This window comes from Anolis sagrei, chromosome 10, assembly GCF_037176765.1.
Source record: "Anolis sagrei isolate rAnoSag1 chromosome 10, rAnoSag1.mat, whole genome shotgun sequence".
NCBI lineage: Eukaryota > Metazoa > Chordata > Lepidosauria > Squamata > Dactyloidae > Anolis > Anolis sagrei.
Genome location: NC_090030.1, coordinates 23,582,326 through 23,605,681, shown reverse-complemented (window position 1 = coordinate 23,605,681; position 23,356 = coordinate 23,582,326). Strand labels below are relative to the sequence as shown.

General features: G+C 41.5%; 1 protein-coding gene and 1 long non-coding RNA gene across 6 annotated transcripts in view; both read left to right on the top strand.

Moving 5' to 3' along the window:
* LOC137097634 (uncharacterized) overlaps positions 1-23,356 on the top strand; it is a 457,703-nt gene that overhangs the window by 265,905 nt on the left and 168,442 nt on the right. The window lies entirely within an intron of this gene.
* The window catches only part of MBNL3 (muscleblind like splicing regulator 3), a 156,095-nt gene that overhangs the window by 6,402 nt on the left and 126,337 nt on the right, over positions 1-23,356 (top strand). The window contains exon 2 of one of the 5 annotated variants that reach the window (XM_067471639.1): positions 5,385-6,732. The exons of the other annotated variants lie outside the window; for them this stretch is intronic. Within the exon in view, the coding sequence (XP_067327740.1) occupies positions 5,412-6,608 (1,197 nt within the window). The 5' untranslated portion in view covers positions 5,385-5,411 and the 3' untranslated portion in view covers positions 6,609-6,732. Of the gene's footprint in view, positions 1-5,384; positions 6,733-23,356 lie in introns of those variants that run through there. 5 annotated transcript variants of the gene reach the window in all.

Sequence of the window (23,356 nt, the reverse complement as noted above, 5' to 3'; positions counted from 1 at the left end):
ATGGATGGATAGGGAAATGGATGGATAGATAGATAGATAGATAGATAGATAGATAGATAGATAGATACAGAGATGTATACATAGATGGATAGATAGAGTTGGGGTTAAGGTCAAAGGTAAAGCCAGATTACAGCTTTCGATCAATCTTCTCCAGGATGGTTTGATAGAGGGATGGGGAGGTGGATAGATACATAGATACCTAGATGGATACATAAATGGATGGATGGTTAGATACATAAATACCTAGATGGATACATACATACACAGATTGATACATGGAGAGACAGAAGATAGTCAGAAGATAGTTCCTTTCTATCAGTCTTCTCCAGGATTGATGGATGGATAGGGAGATGGATAGATAGATAGACAGATAGATAGATGATAGATACATGGATACATACATGGATGGATAGATAAATAAATATATAGATGATACATACATGCATAGATGGATACATAGATATAGATGGATATATAGAAGGTAGCCGAAGGTAAGTCCAGATTGTTCTTTTCTATCAGTCTTCTCCAGGATGGACGGATGGATAGAGAGATGGGTAGATAGATAGATAGATAGATAGATGATAGATACATGGATACATACATGGATGGATAGATAAATAAATATATAGATGATACATACATGCATACATGGATACATAGATATAGATGGATATATAGAAGGTAGCTGAAGGTAAATCCAGATTGTTCCTTTCTATCAGTCTTCAGGATGGACGGATGGATAGAGAGATGGGTAGATACATACACAGACTGATACATAAATAGATACATAGACAATACATATTGATAGCTAGGTGGATTCATGGATGGATGGATGAATAGATGATAGATAGATACATATGTACATAGATGGATACTGGTTAATAACTAGGGCATATGTACATAGATGGATACATGGATACATAGATGATACTGGTTAATAACTAGGGCAGCATAAAGGGAGCATACAACTCCCATGTTACGCCAGTTCCACTGACTGCCAGTTTGCTACTGGGCACAATTCAAAGTGCTGACTTTGGCCTATAAAGCCCTAAATGGCCCTGGCCCAATTTACGTGTCTGAATGCATCTCCCCTTATGAACCACCACGGAGATTAAGATTCTCCAAGGAGGCCCTGCTCTCTGTCCCACCACTGTCACAGGCGCATTTGGTGGGAACAAGGGAGAGGGCCTTCTTGGTGATGGCCCCCCAGCTATGGAACTCACTTCCTGGTGAGATCAGATCAGCCTCCTCCCTGCTGTCCTTCATAAGGATGGTAAACACTTGGCTGTGGGACCAAGCTTTCGGGACAATAAAGCAGTGATAGGAAACCTTACCAGGCCATGATTGAGATAGTTTCAAACAGTGTATTTTAATGCTGAGATAAATGTTTTTAATGTTTATGCATATAATAAATTCTTGTCCCGGCATTAAATGTTTGCCGTATATATGCTATGCTCCACCTTGAGTCCCCTTTGGGGTGAGAAGGGAAGAATATAAATCTATATAAATAAAAATATAATGTTCGTTTGTGGGACTAACATAACTCAAAAACCACTGGGGGAATTGACACCAAATTTGGACACAAGGCCCCTAACAATACAATGTATGTCCTTCACTCATAAAAGCACTGAAAAACACAGCAGAAGGGATTTAAAAAGCAAAAAAAAATTACATTACAACTCATGCGCGCGCACACGCACACACACACAAAACACACACAGAAAGGGGGAAGCAGGGAGGGGAGAGAAAGAAGGAAAGAAAAAGGGTAGAGAAGGAAGGAGGGAGAGAAAGAGAAAGAAGGAAGGAAGGAGAGAAGGAAGGAAAGAAAGAAGGGTAGAGAAGGAAGTAAGTAGGGAAGGAGGGAGAGAACGGAAAGAAGGAGGAGAAAGAAAGAAGGAAAGGAAAGAGGAGAGAAGGAGGGAGAGAAAGAGAGAGAAGGAAGTAAAGAAAGAAGGGTAGAGAAGGAAGGAAGGAGAGAAGGAGGGAGATAAAGTGGGAGAGAAGAGAAAGGAGGAGGGAAGGAGAAAAGGTAGAGAAGGAAGGAGGGAAGGAGAGAAGGAAGGAAAGAAAGAAGGATAGAGAAGGAAGGAAGTAGAGAAGGAGGGAGAGAAAGAAGGAGGGAAGGGGAGAAGGAAGGAAAGAGAAGCATAGAGAAGGAAGTAAGTAGAGAAGGAAGGAGAGAAGAGAAAAAAGGAAGGAAAGAAAGAAGGATAGAGAAGTAAGTAGAGAAGGTGGGAGAGAAAGAGCAAAAGAAGGAAAGAAGGAGAGAAGGAAATAAAAAAGTGAAAGAGGGAAGGAAGGAGAGAAGGAATGAAAGAAAGAGGGAAGGAAAAAGGAGAGAGACAAGGAAGGACGGAACCAAAGAGCAAAGGAAGAGAGAAAAGAAACAGGTAGAGAAGGAAGAAAGAAGAAGGGAAAGAAAAAGAGGAAAGGAAAGAGGAAGAGAAGGAGGAAGAGAAAGAAAGGAGAGAAAGAAAGGAGAGAAAGAAAGGAGAGAAAGAATGAGGGCAGGTTGGCCACAGCAAAGCATGGCGGGTACAGCTAGTGTTTAAAATAAATAGATGGATGGTTGGATGGATGGATAGATGGATAGATAGATAGATAGATAGATAGATAGATAGATAGATAGATGATACATACATGGATAGATAGATAGAAGGTAATCAAAGGTAAGGCTAGGTAAGGGGATAGATGGATACATAGATGATATGTAGATAGATAAATAGATAGATAGATAGATGATACATATATGGATAGATAGATAGAAGGTAATCAAAGGTAAGGCTAGATTTGTAGGAGGTAGGAGGATAGATGGATACATAGATGATATGTAGATAGATAGATAGATAGATAGATAGATAGATAGATAGATAGATAGATGATACATACATGGATAGATAGATAGATAGAAGGTAATCAAAGGTAAGGCTAGATTTGTAGGAGGTAGGAGGATAGATGGATACATAGATGAATAGTCAGAAGGTAGTCAAAAGCAAGGCCAGATGGTTCCTTTCTATCAGTCTTCTTCAGAATGGATGGACAGATCAATAGATAGATGATAACTGATAGTAAGTTCAGGTTTGTCCTTCCTACCAATCACCTCCTGGTAGATCAGTGGATCTCAACCTGGGGTCCTCAGATGTTTTTGGCCTACAACTCCCAGAAATCCCAGCCAGTTTACCAGCTATTTGGATTTCTGGGAGTTGAAGGCCAAAAACATCTGGGGACCCCAGGTTCAGAACCACTGTGGTAGATGGATGGATGGATGGATGGATGGATGGATGGATAGATAGATAGATAGATAGATAGATAGATAGATAGATAGATACTGTAGATAGATGGAAAGACCAGATTGTTCCTTTAACCAGTCTCCTCCTGGATGGATTGATAGATGTATGAATGATGGATAGATAGAAGGTAATCAAACTTGCGTCTAGATTATTCCTGTCTACCAGTCTCCTCCTGGATGAATGAATGGCTGTATGGATAGATAGATGAATGGATAGACTGATTGATATATTGCTCCTTGGAGACTAACTTTTGCAAAAGGTATGCCAAGTGGTTGAAAACAGTCTTCTCTTATGTGCCTATATATTTATATAATGGATATGATACATACGTAGATGGATACATAGATGGATTTGGAATTTACTTTCAAGTAGGAGGTGAGATACAGATATGTCTACGCTATAGAATGAATGCAGTTTGAGGCCACTTGGATTCCAGTGTGCACTGCTATGGGATCCTAGGAGTTGTTGCAGATTGTAACCTTCCTCTGCCAAAGAGTCCTTAGGCCTTGTCGACCTACAACTCTCAGGATCCCATAACATTGAGCTGGGCAGTTCAAGTGGGGTCAAACTGCCTCCATACTCCAGATGGAGAATGTGTTGTGCATTTCACATTGGCAATACCAACAACAGTAAGGAATATTGTTTTGGCATTTATTTTGATGTTTGGTACTGATGGAGAAGAGACAAATTTGCCAGTTTGCTCAATGGTTGTGACCTATGAAGTTTGTTATTGATGGCGATGATGTTTGGTACTGTTTTCAAAGTTTTCATTGGAGAAGAGGCCAACAGTGAGGTGTCCAGCAACTCTGTAAGTGGGATCACACAGGATTAGTTTCAATTGGTGAGTGCTGTTGACATGGACTAGCTACTGGGGCAAGTAAGGACGACCACCTGCTTTCTTGATCCCTGTCCATCTTGACTTGCTTGCCTTCTCCGTGTTTGCTTGCCTTCTCTGTGTTTTGGACTTTTGGGGAGAAAGCCAGGAAAATCTCAGAAAAGTAAACAAACCCTCTTCCATCCTTCAAACTATGCAGAGACAAGGGATATGAATGCCGTTAGACAGCACTTTAACTACTAGAACTCAATGTTTGGGGAAACGGGAGTCGGTGTTTAGCCGTCTTTGGCAGAGAAGACCTTATAAAACTACAGCTCTAAGGATTCCATAGCACTGAGTGTTGGCAGTCAGAGTTATGCCAAACTTCACTCATTCTGCAGGGCACAACACGTCTCCTTTGGCGTATAGGCAGGCACCATTTGTTTATTTTTGGAGAATTTGGAATTATATATTATAATAATGGTCCCCAAACTCTGGTCCTCAAGGTGTTTTGGACTTATTTCACCCGCTAGATTACCACAGGGCTTTTGGTTTGGGGCTGCCCTTGGCGACTCCCTTTTGATCAAGATGCGAGATAGAGCTTTCTCAGTCCCTAAACGAATGGTCCCCAAACTCTGGTCCTCAAGGTGTTTTGGACTTATTTCACCCGCTAGATTACCACAGGGCTTTTGGTTTGGGGCTGCCCTTGACGACTCCCTTTTGATCAAGATGCGAGATAGAGCTTTCTCAGTCCCTAAACGAATGGTCCCCAAACTCTGGTCCTCAAGGTGTTTTGGACTTATTTCACCCGCTAGATTACCACAGGGCTTTTGGTTTGGGGCTGCCCTTGGCGACTCCCTTTTGATCAAGATGCGAGATAGAGCTTTCTCAGTCCCTAAACGAATGGTCCCCAAACTCTGGTCCTCAAGGTGTTTTGGACTTATTTCACCCGCTAGATTACTGCAGGGCATTTGGCTTGGGGCTGCCCTTGGTGACTCCCTATTGATCAAGATGTGAGATAGAGCTTTTTCAGCCCCTAAACTAATGGTCCCCAAACTCTGGTCTTCAAGGTGTTTTGGACTTATTTCACCTGCTAGATTACCGCAGGGCATTTGGCTTGGGGCTCCCCTTGGAGACTTCTGTTGATCAAGATGTGAGATAGAGATTTCTCAGTCCCTAAACTAATGTAAGAAGGTTGGTGAATTATAAAGTTGATAGATAAGAGAACAAAGAGAATAAACGGATTGTACAAATCCCACTAATAAAGTATCTGTTTACAGATATCAAAATTGGTGCAAGAGATCCAAATGGCAACAGCAATGAAATTGAAAAGTGGGAAGGAGATTATGGCACAATCACCCAAAAGTGGAAGAGAGCTCAGAGAGCTTAAAGAACCTAAGGACATGAAAGAAACGAATAAGGATAAGGATAAAGATAAAGACAAAGACAAAGACAAGGAAAATACCAGCGGTGCGACCACCAGAATGACAACTATAGGAGAAGATTCCAGATTAACAGAACTTCTGAAAGAAATGAAGGCCATAGGGAAAGAGGTAACGGAGATGAAGGAAAAACAGGATGCCTATCAGAAGATAGCACAAGTACAAATGGCCGAACTGAAGAAGGAAATAAAGGAGGAACTAGGTGCGATGAGGAGAGACACTGAGACAATGAAGGAAGAAATCAAACAACTACAGACAAAAAGCAAAGAGGAAGAGGAAAGACATACCCTGACACATTCGAGACTGAAATCACTAGAAACATTAAGTCAAAAACTGACGACTAGACAAGACTTACTGGAGACCCGGGAAACAGAGTACCAACTTCGTTTAAGAAACATAAAAGAAGAAGAAAATGAAGACATACGAGAGAAAACGACGGAGATCCTAGCAGAATTGCTACAGTGCACAACCCAATACATAGATGAACAAACAGACAGAGTATTTAGAGTAAACACCAATTTTGCAAGAAAGAACAAAACAGATCGTGATGTAATAGCTCAATTTACAAGAAAAGTGACTCGGGACGAAATCTTGAAAACAAGCAGTAAAAGAATTATATGTTACAAAGATAAACGAGTGGTGGTACTCAAGGAATTCCCAGGCTCCGTCATCAGTAGCAGACGAAAATACTCCTTCTTGACAGAGGAGTTGAAAAAACGAGAAATTAGATTTCGATGGGAAAGGGACGAAGGCCTGATGGTGACGCATGAAGGACAGAGACACTGGGTAAAAACAGTGGAAAAGGCCAGGAAACTCTACAAAGAAATAACGAAAGGGAATGAAGAGGAACAGGACGAAAATAGAAAACAGAAGAGAAGGGAAACCATAAGACAGAATACTCTATTGATCAGAAGAGACACCCCAGACCCTGACCACCAATACCAAGAAAGAAAGATCTCAAAAAGAATGCCAGGACCTAGTCTAGAGTTAGACACAGAAGACAAAGAAGAAGGAGAAGTCGAAGAAGAAACAGAAGAAACAGAAGAGCCAAGAGAGCAATAAATAAACAAAAAAGAAAAAACTTTTGGTGTTTTTGGTAACTGATAAATGGATTTAAAAATATACTGTAACAATATTAATGGTCTAAATTTGCCTAATAAAAGAAACAAAGTTTTTACCAATTTAATCAAGAGAAAGTGTCATGTAGTGGCTCTGCAAGAGACACATATTAATCATAAACACACCCCCCATTTAATAAACAAAAAATTAGGGAAAACCTACTATGCATCGGCTAACGAAAAGAAAAGAGGGGTGGTTACATATATAAAAGAAAACATAGAGTCTGAACTGGTCTTCAAAGACCCCGATGGTAGAATACTTGGGGTTAAGATAATCTGGCAAAATTCTAGAATTTTAATTTGTAATGTGTATGCCCCGAATGAAACAAAAGCAACATTCACAAAGACGTTAAAAGAATACATATTTAAACAAGAATTCGATAAAATAATAATTCTGGGGGACTTTAACAGCGTTCTGGACGACAGAAAAGACAGATCAGGGGGAGATAAACACACAAAAAATGGGGAAAAGAAAAAAGTAGGACTGATGCCAAAAGCACTAAAAAATTTATTGGAGGAAATGAATACAGTGGACGTCTGGAGGCAAAGAAATGAGGGCACCCAGGATTACACATACTTCTCGGCCAGGCACAAATCCTGGTCGAGGATAGATATGATATGGGCCTCACCATCCATTGTATCTAAAGTCAAAAAGATAAACATTCTCCCGAGGACAGACTCAGACCATTGTCCACTAGAGATGGTAGTAAAAGGGGAAAATAAACAATGGAGATGGAAACTAGATGAGTACTTATTACTAAGAGAAGAAGATGTTGAAAGGAACAGAAGGCTCTTGAAAGAATATTTTGAAAATAATGACACAGAGGACATGAACACTTTTACCTTATGGGAGGCAGGCAAAGCTGTTATGCGAGGCCACCTAATCCAACAAAAAGCATGGAAGAAAAAGGAGAAGATGAAAAAAATGGAAATAATACGAGAGAAAATTGAAAAAGAAGAGAGGAATCTTAAAAATGACCCAAAAAACAGAGGAACAATAAATAAATTAACAAAATTACAAAAAGAAAGAGAATTCTTGGAATTAGAAGAGAAAGCAAAACAATTGAATTATATAAGGGCAGAATATTTCCAAAGCGCGAACAAACCTGGGGCCTGGCTTGCAAGAAAACTGAGAAAGAAGAAAGAAAAATGCTATATAACAAAGATCAGAACGGAGGAAAAAATATACACAGATGAGACAGGAATAAGAAGCCAATTCGAAAAATATTACAGAATACTCTACAGAGATGAACAAATAAAAAACGAAGAGATTATGAAATACTTAGAGAAGAGGGAAATCCAAAAATTATCTGAAGAGGAGAGAGAAATATTAAATAAAGAAATAACAGAAAAAGAGATTGCTCTGGCAATAAAAAAATTGAAAATGAATAAAGCCCCCGGACCGGACGGATATACGGCAATTTTCTATAAGAAATTACAAACAGAATTGACACCATATCTAAAAAGAGTTATGAATGAAATCCGAGAAAAACAGGAAATGCCGTTAACTTGGAGAGAAGCCACTATATGTGTAATCCCAAAACAAAACAAAAATCAAGAAAAAATAGAAAATTATAGACCGATATCCCTACTAAATTTGGATTATAAATTATTTAGTGACATATTGGCAGAAAGGCTCAAAAAATGTATGGTAAATTGGATAAAAGAAGAGCAAACAGGTTTTTTACCTGGTAGAAATCAAAGCGAGAACGTTAGAACAGTGGTGGACTTAATTGAATATTATGATAAAAAAATACAAAACGAAGTAATGTTCTTAGCTATCGACGCGGAAAAAGCGTTTGATAGAATCAATTGGAACTTTTTCAAATTATTGATTAAGGAAATGGATATGGGGTACTACTTTCGGAATTCGATCGAGGCAATATATAAAATACAAAATGCAAGAATTATAGTGAATGGGCAAGAATCCCAAAAAATTGACATCAGAAAAGGTACAAGACAAGGGTGCCCATTGTCACCGTTAATTTTTATATTAAGTATGGAAATCTTATTAAATAATATTAGAGATGATCCAGAATTAAAGGGAGCAAAGATAAATGGTCATTCTTATAAGTGTCGTGCATTTGCAGACGACATCATCTGCTTTATAGAAGAACCAAACAAAACGTTAAATAAATGGATGGACACAATCAACGAATTTGGAAGAGTGGCGGGGTTCAAGTTAAATTTAGAAAAAACAGAGGCAATAACAAAAAACTTATCCAAAAAGAAGATTGAGCAGATAAAAGAGCTATGGAAAATCAAAATAGTACCCAAAATAAAATACTTAGGAATCATCATAACACCAAAAAACGCAAAGTTACTAGAAAATAACTATACGAAAACATGGAGAGAAATAAAACATAATTTAGAAAATTGGAAACACTTAAAGATTTCACTCCTGGGAAGAATATCCTGCATAAAAATGAATGTTTTGCCCCGTATGCTATTCTTATTTCAAAACATTCCAATAATTAGGCGCCAAAAAGAAACAAATAAGTGGAACAAAGATATAAAGAATTTTATCTGGCAAGGGAAAAAACCCAGAATAAGCTTCAAAAATTTAACAGATGACAAGGAGAGGGGGGGCCTATCATTGCCAAATCTAGCAATATACGCAGAAGCATGCGCTCTAGCCTGGATCTCCGACTGGATACGATTAAAAAAAGAAAAAATATTGAATTTAGAAAGTTTTGACCTACGCAGGGGGTGGCACGCATACATATGGTATGAGAAAACTAAATTAGAGAAAAATTTTGGCAATCACTTTTTAAGAGCTGCTATCATAAAAGTATGGAACAAATATAAAAAAAGAATGTACAACAAGACACCAAAGTGGGTGTCCCCCCTAGAGTCATGCCAAAGAAAAGAAATCGGATGGATCAATTGGCCAAATTATAAAGAATTAACAACGGAGATCAATAAAGAAACACATTTGAAACCCCTAACAGACTTAAAAACAAAGTATATAAATTTGACATGGCTCCAATATAGACAGATTCAAGACTACTTTAGGAATGATAAAAAAATAGGATTTGAGACAAAAGAAAACATCTGGGACAGAATTTGGGAAACTCAAAGGAAAAAAATCTCAAAGATATATAGAGAATTATTGAAATGGGATACTGAAGAAGAGGAAGTGAAAGGTTGTATGGTAAAGTGGGCAAGAAATATTGGCAGAACGATTGGCATGGAAGAATGGGAAGAAATTTGGAAGAAAAAAATAAAATACTTAAGAGCATACGACATGCAGGAAAATTGGATAAAATTATTTAACAGGTGGTATAGGACACCATTTAAATTAAGTAAATACTACAAAAATATGAACCCAAAATGTTGGAAGTGCGAGACAGTCGACGGCACGCTATACCATATGTGGTGGCAATGCAAGAAAGCGAAAGAATTCTGGAAAGAAATACATGCTATACTACAAAAAGCCTTAAAGATTCAAATCCCATTAAAACCAGAAATATTCTTGCTAGGAATCACCATAAAAAAATTAGAAAGAAACATAGATAAACTGTTATTCCTTGCCACCACCGCAGCGAGGATATGCTACGCAAAACTATGGAGAAGGAAAGAAACGCCTACGATAGAAGATTGGAAGAAAAAACTTCTAGAAGTAAGAAATATGGATAGATTAAGTCATCTTCTACAAAGGAACAAGGGGGTAGAGGAGACAGAGACTGACTGGGCAAATTTTGATGAATATTTAAAATAACAAAACAAAATAAAAGGAAAATACTAAGAAACAAACGAAATAGACAAGATAATATCAGAAAACGAAGACAAAAGAAAAAGGGCCAAAGAAGACTCTCCACAAGGAGAAACAACCCAAAAGAAACAAAAAGAAGATTACAACAAAGAAGGAAAAGGAGAAGACCATCCTCGAAGACTCTTGGAAGCCAACTCGAAACACCTCACAAATCTCTCTTAAGACTGAATTTCTCTCCTTTTAATCTTATCCCTCACTACCCCGATACCCCTTCACGCCCATCCCCCTCCATATAATGCACAATTCTACCCCCCCTCCCTAAAACCCCTCTACTTTCCCTAACTTCCCTCCCCATATTTCCTTTTCAAACCTGTTTTTAATTCATGTATATTATGAAAATTCAATAAAGATTTATAATTAAATTAAAAAAAAAAAAACTAATGGTCCCCAAACTCTGGTCCTCAAGGTGTTTTGGACTCATTTCACCTGCTAGATAACCGCAGGGCCTTTGGTTTGGGGCTGCCCTTGGTGACTCCCTATTGATCAAGATGTGAGATAGAGCTTTCTCAGTCCCTAAACAAATGGTCCCCAAACTCTGGTCCTCAAGGTGTTTTGGACTTATTTCACCCACTAGATTACTGCAGGGCCTTTGGTTTGGGGCTGCTCTTGGTGACTCCCTATTGGTCAAGATGTGAAATAGAGCTTTCTCAGTCCCTAAACTAATGGGGAAAAGATAGTCTCAAACCATCAACTAAAGTGTCAATACCTTCTTTTCCAGGTGCCTTTTATGTTCTTTTTTTTACTCTTTATGCATGATGTGTTTAAAGCGATGCAACCCTAGAGATGGAGAAAGGGAGCGTAGTATGATTTTTGGAAGAGGGGCATAAAAGAAATCCATAGAGGTTGGGTATTATATGCCCTCCTCTGCTTGCGCTAGAGGAAAGTGCCATGTGTGTTTTTGGATCGCGTCCCCGCCAACCAGCATCCCAAACACATGCGCATTCCCTGATTCCGCACTGGAGTCTGCCTGGAAACAAAGGCAGGACTGCCAGGAGCGCGGCAAAGTCCTGGGCCCAGCCTCCTTCTCCCCTCCCACAATAACCCGGATTCCCACGTGTGTGTGTGTGTGTGTGTGTGTGTGTGTGTGCCAGAGTTCACGGGACAAGACCCTCTGCACACATCACAAAGGCTGATTCATCCTGGGAAGGACCCAAGGAGAGGAGGAGGAAGAGGAAGAGGAGGAGGGATTTGCCCAGCCAGGGAAGGGCAACCCTTGGAGAGGCTTCTGCGTAAAGAGCACTCCATCCATTCCGATCTTGGAAACTCAAGCAGCGTCTGCCCTGTGGGGCACCCCCCAACCAACACTGGCTGCTTCAGGTTCTGTATCAGAGGAACGAACTGAGCAAACCACCTGGGAGCTTAACCCTAAGCTGAGTGATTTGAGTTGTTGTGTTTTTTTTCCGGGCTGTATGGCCATGTTCTAGAAGCATTCTCTCCTGACGTTTCGCCTGCATCTATGGCAAGCATCCTCACTATGCAGGCGAAACGTCAGGAGAGTATGCCTCTAGAACATGGCCATATAGTCCGAAAAAACTCACAACAACCCAGTGATTCCGGCCATGAAAACCTTCGACAATACATTGAGTGATTTGACTTATTTGTGTCTGATGGACTCGAAACCACATTTCATCTCCTCTGTTTGGGAGGAAAGGACTAGCAAAACTGCTTCTGGGCAGTTTTTGAGGAGAGATTTGACTTGTTTGTGGCATGTATACAACAACAACAATTCTTTATTTTTTTAAAATACTTTTTATTAGTTACATTTTCTCTTTAAATATACATAAAACCAGGATAAGGGTATAGGGTGATACTGGGCCGAATATATACATACAAATTTTATACGCCGGGGGGGGGGGGGGCAACAGAAAAAAAAAGAGAAAAAAGGGGGGGGAGTGGGGTGTGTGGAGGGTGCCGGAAAAAAAAGGGGGGGGGTAGGGGAATTCACGTAGACTTCCAATCTTCTTCTCTGGAAAAAGTGTATTCAATTGCAAAAACTTGTGTTTTTGCAGGAGGGAAATCATGCAGCATATTTTGTTCTAGACCAGAGTTTCTCAACCTTCCTAATGCCATGACCCCTTAATACAGTCCCTCATGTTGTAGTGACCCCCAACCATAACATTATTTTCGTTGCCACTTCGTAACTGCAATTTTTCTACTGTTATGCATCGTCACGTAAATATCGGATATGCAGGATATATTTTCATTCACTGGAACACATTTGGCAGAAATACCTGATATGCCCAAATTTGAATAATGGTGGGGTTGAGAGGAATGATTTTGTCATATTGGTAAACGTTCTGAGTCCCTCTTCGAAGGCAAGAAGGGTGGGACAGAAATGCTCCTAATAAATAAATAATACATAAATAGTTGCTGGGATTTATAGTTCACTTACAATCAAAGAGCATTCTGAACTCCACCAACAATGGAATTGACTCAAACTTGGCACACATAACTCCCATGACCAACAGAAAATACAAGGAAGGGTCTGATGGATCTTGATCTTGAGTTTGGGAGTTGTAGTTCACCTACATCCAGAGAGCACTGTGGATTCAAACAATGATGGATCTGGACCAAATATGGCACAAATACTCATTATGCCCAAATGTGAACACTGTTTCCAGTTTGGGGAAAATAGAAGTTGACATTTGTGAGATGTAGTTGCTGGGATTTATAGTTCACCTACAATCAAAGAGCATTCTGAACTCCACCAGCAATGGAATTGAATCAAACTTGGCACACATAACTCCCATGACCAACAGAAAATACAAGGAAGGGTCTGGTGGACCTTGACCTTGAGTTTGGGAGTTGTAGTTCACCTGCATCCAGAGAGCACTGTGGACTCAAACAATGATGGATCTGGACCAAATTTGACACCAATACTTAATATGCCCAAATGTGAACACTGACGGAGTTTGGGAAAAATAGAAGTTGACATTTGTGAGATGTAGTTCCTGGGACTTATAGTTCGCCTACAATCAAAGAGCATTCTGAACTCCACCAACAATGAAATTGAACCAAACTTGGCACACAGAACTCCCATGACCAACAGAAAATACACGGAAGGGTCTGGTGGACCTTGACCTTGAGTTTGGGAGTTGTAGTTCACCTGCATCCAGAGAGCACTGTGGACTCAAACAATGATGGATCTGGACCAAATTTGACACCAATACTCAATATGCCCAAATGTGAACACTGATGGAGTTTGGGGAAAATAGAATTTGACATTTGTGAGATGTAGTTGCTGGGATTTATAGTTCACCTACAATCAAAGAGCATTCTGAACTCCACCAACGATAGAATTGGGCCATACTTCTCACACAGAACCCCCATGCCCAACAGAAAATACTGTGTTTTCTGATGATCTTTGGTGACCCCTCCAACACCCCCCTCATAACCCCCCCAGGGGTCCCAATCCTGACCCCCCAGGTTGGGAAACACTGTTCTAGTTTTGCAATAAATATACTGAGCTCCCAGTGGCGCAGTGGGTTAAACCCCTGTGCTGGCAGGACTGAAGACCGACAAGTCACAGGTTCGAATCCGGGGAGAGACGGATGAGCTCTCTCTATCAGCTCCAGCTCCTCATACAGGGACATGAGAGAAGCCTCCCACAAGGATGATACAAACATCAAATCATCCAGCGTCCCCTGGGCAACGTGCTTACAGACGGCCAATTCTCTCACACCAGAAGCAACTTGCAGTTTCTCAAGTTGCTCCTGACACAACAACAACAACAAAAAATAAACAAATATACTATCATGTAGTCAACCAATTCAACACAGTTTGTGGCAGCCATAAAAACGAAGTTTCTGGAGTACAACAACAATTTTCAAAGTAAAGGCAACACAATTAAACAAGAAATAACACTTTCAAACCAGGAACAGAAAATGTTCAAACTGTGCTACGGAGTGTTATGAATGTTTCTCTTGCTGAGTCAGACCTTGGACAAATGACCCTTCCCGGTGCTGTCCGTTCTGACGGATCACTATGGCCCTCCACCCTTTCAGTCTTTTCCTAAGATGCCAGGAATTGGGAAAAATATTATGTTGTCTCACCTTTCTCCAGGATATAGAAATCCGACTTATATTCAGTTAGAATATAAGTCCATCTCGACTAATATTGGTCCATCTCGACTAATAGTGTCAACTCTTAACTGGCAACGGAAAGTTCCTTTGGGTTTCGGGTAAAATTCTTTCCGATCCTGATGAGGAGAAGAGAAATTGCATTTGGGATTTTCCATCCTGGGACAGAAGAAGCTGCATTATAACTGAGCTCAAGCCTTGCTCCATGTAGCTCTACACTGCCGGCTTTGATTGGTAGCCAAAAGTCCTCCAAGGTACAACTGAACCTGGGATTTTCGGCACAGGGAATATAAGGTTTGCTTCATGTTGAGGCAGGTCCTTGCAGCAGATCATAGAATCATAGAATCAAAGAGTTGGAAGAGACCTCATGGGCCATCCAGTCCAACCCCCTACCAAGAAGCAGGAATATTGCATTCAAATCACCCCTGACAGATGGCCATCCAGCCTCTGGGTTGTTGTAGGTTTTTTCGGCTATATGGCCATGTTCTAGAGGCATTATCTCCTGACGTTTCGCCTGCATCTATGGCAAACATCCTCAGAGGTAGTGAGGTCTGTTGGAACTAGGAAAAAGGGTGAGACAAAGGACTCTTGTCTGCTGGAGCTAGGTGTGAATGTTTCAACTGACCATCTTGATGAGCATTTGATTGCCTGGCAGTGCCTGGAGCAATGTTTTGTTGAGAGGTGATTAGATGTCCTTGTTTGTTTCCTCTCTGTTGTGCTGTTCCAATTTTAGAGTTTTGTTTAATACTGGTAGCCAGATTTTGTTCAATTTCATGGTTTCCTCCTTTCTGTTGAAATTGTCCACATGCTTGTCAATTTCAATGGCTTCTCTGTGTAGTCTGACATGGACAATCACCTCTCAACAAAAAATTGCTCCAAGCACTGCCAGGCAATCAAATGCTAATCAAGGTGGTCAGTTGAAACATTCACACCTAGCTCCAGCAGACAAGAGTCCTTTGTCTCACCCTTGTCATTCCACAGATATATAAACCCTTTTTCCTAGTTCTAACAGACCTCACTACCTCTGAGGATGCTTGTCATAGATGCAGGCGAAACATCAGTAGAAATGCCTCTACAACATGGCCATATAGCCCGAAAAAACCAACAACAACCCAGTGATTCCAACCATGAAAGCCTTCGACAATACATCATCCAGCCTCTGTTTAAAAGCTTCCAAAGAAGGAGCCTCCACCACACTCCAGGGCAGAGAGTTCCACTGCTGAACAGCTCTCACAGTCAGGAAGTTCTTCCTCATGTTCAGATGGAATCTCCTCTCTTGTAGTTGGAAGCCATTGTTCCACGTCCTAGTCTCCAGGAAAGCAGAAAACATGCTTGCTCCCTCCTCCCTGTGACTTCCTCTCACATATTTATACATGGCTATCATATCTCCTCTCAGCCTTCTCTTCTTCAGGCTAAACATGCCCAGCTCCTTGAGCCGCTCCTCATAGGGCTTGTTCTCCAGACCCTTGATCATTTGAGTCACCCTCCTCTGGACACATTCCAGCTTGTCAACATCTCTCTTGAATTGTGGTGCCCAGAATCGGACACAATATTCCAGGTGTGGTCTAACCAAAGCGGAATAGAGGGGTAGCATTACTTCCCTAGGTCTAGACACTATGCTTCTATTGATAGTGTCTAGATCTTCTCCCGATTCTTGGTATTTGCTGATGTTTTCAGAATATTATCCAGGCTGGCCTTGTTTCGCTTTGAAAGTCATACTGGATCAGATGTGGATGATACAGTATGTGTATGGATAGAGAGAGAGAGAGAGATAGCATGACACCACATCCTGGAGTAGAATGCTGAATTCCTTTAAAGGAAGGGCAAAAACCAGTCTCCTCTGCAAAGTGCCCACACTGCATTCCTTCCTTTGCATGAGACACATGCGCTCTATGCCTGCTGAGGAGTACTCTCTACCTCTGTTTAAAAAGTTTGTGGACCCCTGCACTAGACTATCGCAGCTGCCTCCACAGCCAACAAAACTATCACACATAACACATATACACATATCTCCAACTGCTTCTTATACGAGTGTAACTACTTCATCACACTAGTGCAGTGTTTCTCAACCTGGGGGTCAGGACCCCTGGGGGGGTCGCAAGGGGGTGTCAGAGGGGTCGCCAAAGACCATAGAGAACAATATTTTCTGTTGTTTATGGGGGTTCTGTGTGGGAAGTTTGGTCCAATTCTGTTGTTAGTGGGATTCGGAAAGCTCTTTGATTGTAGGTGAACTACAAATCTCAGCAATTACAACTCCCAAATGTCAAGGTCTGTTTTCCCCAAACTCCACCAGTGTACACATTTGGGCATATTGAATATTCATGCCAAGTTTGGTCCAGAGCCATCATTGTTTGAATCTACAGTCCTCTCTGGATGTCAGTGAACTACAACTCCAAAACTCAAGGTCAGGCCCCACCAATCCCTTCCAGTATTTTCTGATGGTCATGGGAGTTCTGTGTGCCAAGTTTGGTTCAATTCCATAGTTGGTGGAGTTTTTTGACAAACAACTCCCCAATGACAACATGACAAAATCAATCCCCCCACAACCCCACCAGTATTCAAATTTGGGCGTATCGGGTAAATTTGGTCCTGTGAATGAAAACACATCCTGAATATCAGATATTTACATTACGATTGATAACGGTAGCAAAATTAGAGTTATGAAGTAGCCACTAAATTAATTTCATGGTTGGGGGTCACCACAACATGAGGAACTGTATTAAGGGGTCATGACATTAGGAAGGTTGAGAAAAACTGCTCTACTGTATATTGGATTTGGATAGCATAGGGAAAGGTTAATACACTTGTGGTTTACTTTGCTGTTTGTGCCTCTGTTCAGAAGACTTCACCACACTTGCTGTCCCTGTGGATTTTGGGAAATTTGGCTTGCTGTGGAAACAAGGATTGGTGACAAAGGGTTGTGGTAGGTTTTTTTGGGCTATATGGTCATGGTCTAGAAGCATTCTCTCCTGACGTTTCGCCTGCATCTATGGCAAGTATCCTCAGAGGTAGTGAGGTCTGTTGGAACTAGGCAAAAGGGTTTATATACCTGTGGAATGACCAGGGTGAGACAAAGGACTATTGTCTGCTGGAGCTAGGTGTGAATATTTCAACTGATCACCTTGATTAGCATATAATGGCCTGATAGTGCCTTGAGCCAACTTTTGTTGAGAGGTGATGAGATGTCCTTGTTTGTTTCCTCTCTGTTGTTGAGCTGTTGCAATTTTAGAGTTTTTTAATACTGGTAACCAGATTTTGTTCATTCTCATGGTTTCCTCCTTTCTGCTGAAATTGTCCACATGCTTGTGGATTTCAATGGCTTCTCTGTGTAGCTTTCATGGCCGGAATAACTGGGTTGTTGTAGGTTTTTTCAGGCTATATGGCCATGTTCTAGAGGCATTCTCTCCTGACGTTTCGCCTGCATCTATGGCAAGCATCCTCAGAGGTAGTGAGGTCTGTTGGAACTAGGAAAATGGGTTTATATATCTGTTGAAAGACCAGGGTGGGACAAAGGACTCTTGTCTGCTGGAGCTAGGTGTGAATGTTTCAACTGACCACCTTGATGAGCATTTGATGGCCTGGCAGTGCCTGGGGCAATCTTTTGTTGAGAGGTGATTAGATGTCCCTGATTGTTTCCTCTCTGTTGTTTTGCTGTTTTAATTTTAGAGGTTTTTTTAATATTGGTAGCCAGATTTTGTTCATTTTCATGGTTTCCTCCTTTCTGTTGACATTGTCCACATGCTTGTGGATTTCAATGGCTTCTCTGTGTAGTCTGACATGGTGGTTGTGAGAGTGGTCCAGCATTTCTGTGTTCTCAAACAATATGCTGTGTCCTCTAAAATCAGGAGAGTAAATAAAGAACATCAGTCAGAAAAAGGGGAATCCCAAACAGGAAAAAATGAGGGCCAGCTAACACCTCCCAACAAAGGATTCTTCCAGGCAGGAAGCAGCCAGGCTTTGAAGCTGCAAGGCCATTACATGCTAATCAAGCTGGCCAATTGCAACATTCAGACTTGCTTCAAGCAGACAAGAGTTCTTTCTCCCACCAGTATTTAAAAAGTGCATTTTGCCTAGATATTCTGTAAATGATGAAGGCTACAGAAATATCATTGGGGGCTTATATGGGTCCCAGACCACCCTTTGCTTTTTGATAGAAGTGAGAGGATTCAGGACTAAAGAAAGGGGGGAAAGTGTGGGCGGCTTCTCAGGGCACAAAGCCCCTTTCCTCTCCTTTGAAAGGAAAACCAACTCAATTCAGCTCCATTGTTTCCAAATAAGTGCCTTGCTTTACAAACAAAGAAGCAGCCCTGGCGCCCAACAAAAGGCGACTAAACCCCTGACTAGGTTCCTAAAACCCGGAGCAAGAGGTTAACACCGAAAGGGCAGGGAAAATTCCACTGGAGCATTGGCTACTAACCTGGCAACAACTAGCCTGGCACAGTTCCAACCCTTTCATGAAGAAGACATTGAAAGTGATGTCTAGAAATGCATCGCTCAAGTCGTCCTCGTGTAGAAGTGCAATTACCATACATGCTCATGAATAAGTCGACTCCACGTCTAACTACAATTATCATTTATGCTCATGAAGAAGTCAACCCTGTGTTGCATTTGGAGATATTTTGGACTATTTTCAAGACATTTTGGACAAGCTCTCTGGGTTGGAGAGGACTGCAGAGTCAACCCTGCTCTGAAGAAATCTGAAAATCAATTTGAGGACTATGACGCTGAGAGAGCCCATGACGGCACATACCTACAAGGATTGAGATAATTATATGTAACAGCAAGGAATTATATTTCACCATTCTCCCAAGAGGAGACTCAAAGCATCTTACAAAAGGAGTTGAAACAATCAAAAGGACAATGGTTCTGGCCCTGCTTACCTCTCCGAACGCATCTCCACCTATGAACCGACCAGAACATTAAGATCGTCTGGGGAGGCCCTGCTCTCGATCCCGCCTGCGTCACAGGCGCGCTTGGCGGGGACGAGAGACAGGGCCTTCTCAGTGGTGGCCCCTCGGCTATGGAATGCCCTACCGGCAGACATCAGACAGGCACCTTCGCTGCTGACGTTTCGGAGAATGGTTAAGACCTGGCTTTATGAACAAGCGTTTGGTTAAGCAGTGCAACCAATCATAGGAAGACGGTAAATGGAACATAGGAATGGCACAAGGATTATGAGAACGGATCTGATTTCAACTGAGGCGTTATGTTATGTCTGTTTTGTTGATCTGTCTTGTTGATTGTTAACTGTTGTGGATTGATGCTGTTGATCCTGTTTGTTGCATTGTTATGTTTTAATTGCACTGACACTGTTTGATAATTGTACCATGTAAACCGCATTGAGTCGCCTGTTAAGGGCTGAAAAATGCGGTATAGAAATAAAGCAAATAAATAAATAAATAATAAACAAAGTTAAGTTCTTGTGGGGTTTTTTTGGGCTATATGGTCATGTTCTAGAGGCATTTCTCCTGACGTTTCGCCTGCATCTATGGCAAGCATCCTCAGAGGTGAGGTGAGGATGCTTGCCATAGATGCAGGCGAAACGCCAGGAGAAATGCCTCTAGAACATGGCCATATAGCCCGAAAAAACCCACAAGAACTTAGTGATTCCAGCCATGAAAGCCTTCGACAATACAGACAACAAAGTTCTTTAAAAAGCAACAAATCCAGTTATAGTCTCAGTGGTCTGTGGAAGTCAGAGCTGAATCGGTTGGAAGTACTGCATCATCCATTGTCCATACTCTCTCAAACATATTGTTTTAGTGATTAATCACTATGATGATGATGATGATGATGATGATGATGATTACAAACCTCAGAATTCTGCAAGAGGCAGAAACTGGATTTAAAGTGGACTAGCTGTCCCCTGCCACACATTGCTGTGACCCAGTCTGTTGATCTGGAAAATAAAGTAATGAGAAAATGTTGGTTTCTAATATATGTAATTCCTTTCTGCTTGTGAGTAAACAGTATTCCTTGTTGTTTCTATGTCAGTATTGATGTGAAGATTGTCTGGTTTGCTTACTCTGGAACATGCGACATATAATTGTCCTTCTTTAGGGGTCCCTTTCAAAGCTATGATACTATATCTCTCTGTGTGTGAATCATATCTATCTATATCTATGGCTGGATGGCTCTTTGTCAGGAGGACTTTGATTACTTTTCTTGCCCTGATGAAGGGAGTTGGGTTGGATGGCCTTAAGTATTTTCTGTTGGTCATGGGGGTTCCGTGTGGGAAGTCTGCCTCGATTCTGTCGTTGGTGGGATTCAGAATGCTCTGATTGTAGGTGAACTGTGAATCCCAGTGACTACAACCCCCAAATGTCAAGATTCTATTTTCCCCAAACTCCAAAAGTGTTCACATTGGGGCATATTGAGTATTTGTGTAGAGTTTGGGCCAGATCTATCATTGTTTGTGTCCACAGTGATCTCTGGATGTAGGTGAAGTACAACTCCAAAACCAAAGGACACTGTCCACCAAACCCTTCCAGTATTTTCTGTTGTTCGTGTATTTTCTGTTGTCTACCAAGTTTGGTTCAGTTCCATTGTTGGTGGGGTTCGGAATGCTCTTTGATTGTAGGTGCACTATAAATCCCAGCAACTACAACTCCCAAATGCCAAAATCATATTTTTTTTGAGTGAAGGACATACATTGGGTTGTTAGGTGTCTTGTGTCCAAATTTGGTGTCAATTCCCCCAGTGGTTTTTGAGTTCTGTGAATATCACAAACGAATATTACATTTTTATTTATATAGATTCATTCTTAAGCAAGTACAACTTCCCCCTCAGTCGCTTAAGCGGCTGAGGGGGAAAAAAGAAGGGGACTGAAGCTGTTAGGAATTGTGGGAGTTGAAGTCCAAAACATCTGGAGGGCCAAAGTTTGTTTATGCCTGGTATGTATATTTGACTTAAGTTATATTTTACAAATTCCTGACTTGCATACAAATTCAAGTTAAGAACAACCTACAGAACTAATCTTGTTTGTCACTTGGAGGCTGCCTGTACAAGATAAATAAATAACCTTTTTTTTTTTTTTTTGGTCGTGTCAGGAGTAACTTGAGAAACTGCAAGTCGCTTCTGGTGTGAGAGAATCTAGATCTAAGGAAGTAATGCTACCCCTCTATTCTGCTTTGGTTAGACCACATCTGGAATACTGTGTCCAATTCTGGGCACCACAATTCAAGAGAGATATTGACAAGCTGGAATGTGTCCAGAGGAGGGCGACTAAAATGATCAAGGGTCTGGAGAACAAGCCCTATGAGGAGCGGCTTAGGGAACTGGGCATGTTTAGCCTGAAGAAGAGAAGGCTGAGAGGAGATATGATAGCCATGTATAAATATGTGAGAAAAAGCCACAGGGAGGAGGGAGCAAGCTTGTTTTCTGCTTCCTTGGAGACTAGGACGCGGAACAATGGCTTCAAACTACAAGAGAGGAGTTTCCATCTGAACATTAGGAAGAACTTCCTGACTGTGAGAGCCGTTCAGCAGTGGAACTCTCTGCCCCGGAGTGTGGTGGAGGCTCCTTCTTTGGAAGCTTTTAAGCAGAGGCTGGATGGCCATTAGTCAGGGGTGATTTGAATGCAATATTCCTGCTTCTTGGCAGGGGGTAGGACTGGATGGCCCATGAGGTCTCTTCCAACTCTTTGATTCTATGATTCTATGATTCTATGAATTGGCCGTCTGCAAGGACGTTGCCCAGGGGATGCCCGGATGATTTTTGATTTTTTTTTATCATCCTTGTGGGAGGCTTCTCTCATGTCCCCGTATGAGGAGCTGGAGCTGATAGAGGGAGCTCATCCGCCTCTCCCCGGATTCGAATCTGCGACCTGTCGGTCTTCAGTCCTGCCTGCACAGGGGTTTAACCCACTGCGCCACCGTCTAACCCACTGCGCCATAAATAACCATTGAACATCAGTGTATTGAGTGAAAGTTTGGAGAGCCCCGAAGTGAATATCCTGCCCATTGCATTCGTCGGACGTTCAGCTGAGTTCTGATCTTTAGGGCTCCTGAAAATTGCAAAGCTTGGACATTGCAGGGGTTTTATTTTCCCCTGACTGTGGTGTTGCTGAGGACCGGCCCAGCGTTGCAGCTTCCCGATGCAGACAGAGCTCAGCTCTGCCTCTCCTTGAGGCGTCCTTTGGCTCTGCGGTTTGGCATTTGGGTTCCAGCAGACGGCACAAACAGACGGCCACCACTGCATTACATCCCAGAAAGTGGCAGGCAGGGAGAGGCGCTCCCGAACCCAACCCTCGTCTTTCGATGAGATATTTATTGAAAAACTAGAGCAAAATGTGCTGCAGGATGGCCCTCGTACCGGAAAAAAGTTTTAATAAACTTTTATGCTAGAACCAATTAGGAAATTATATTTACAACCCTGGAACAAAAATCTTGTTTTATCAATGATTCTCAACCTTCTTATGCTACAATCCCTTAACGCAATTCCTCATGTTGTGGTGACTCCCATCCATAAAATTATTTTTGTTGCTACTTTATAACTGTAATTTTGCTACTGTTATGAATCTTTTTTTTATCATGTCAGGAGTGACTTGAGAAACTGCAAGTCGCTTCTGGTGTGAGAGAATTGGCCGTCTGCAAAGACGTTGGATGATTCGATGTTTTATCATCCTTGTGGGAGGCTTCTCTCATGTCCCTACATGAGGAGCTGGAGCTGGTAGACGGAGCTCATCCGCCTCTCCCCGGATTCGAACCTGCAACCTGTCAGTCTTCAGTCCTGCCAGCACAGGGGTTTAACCCACTGCGCTACTGGGGGCTCCTATGAATCGTAATGTAAATACCTGATATACAGGATGTAGTTTCATTCACTGGACCAAATTTGTCA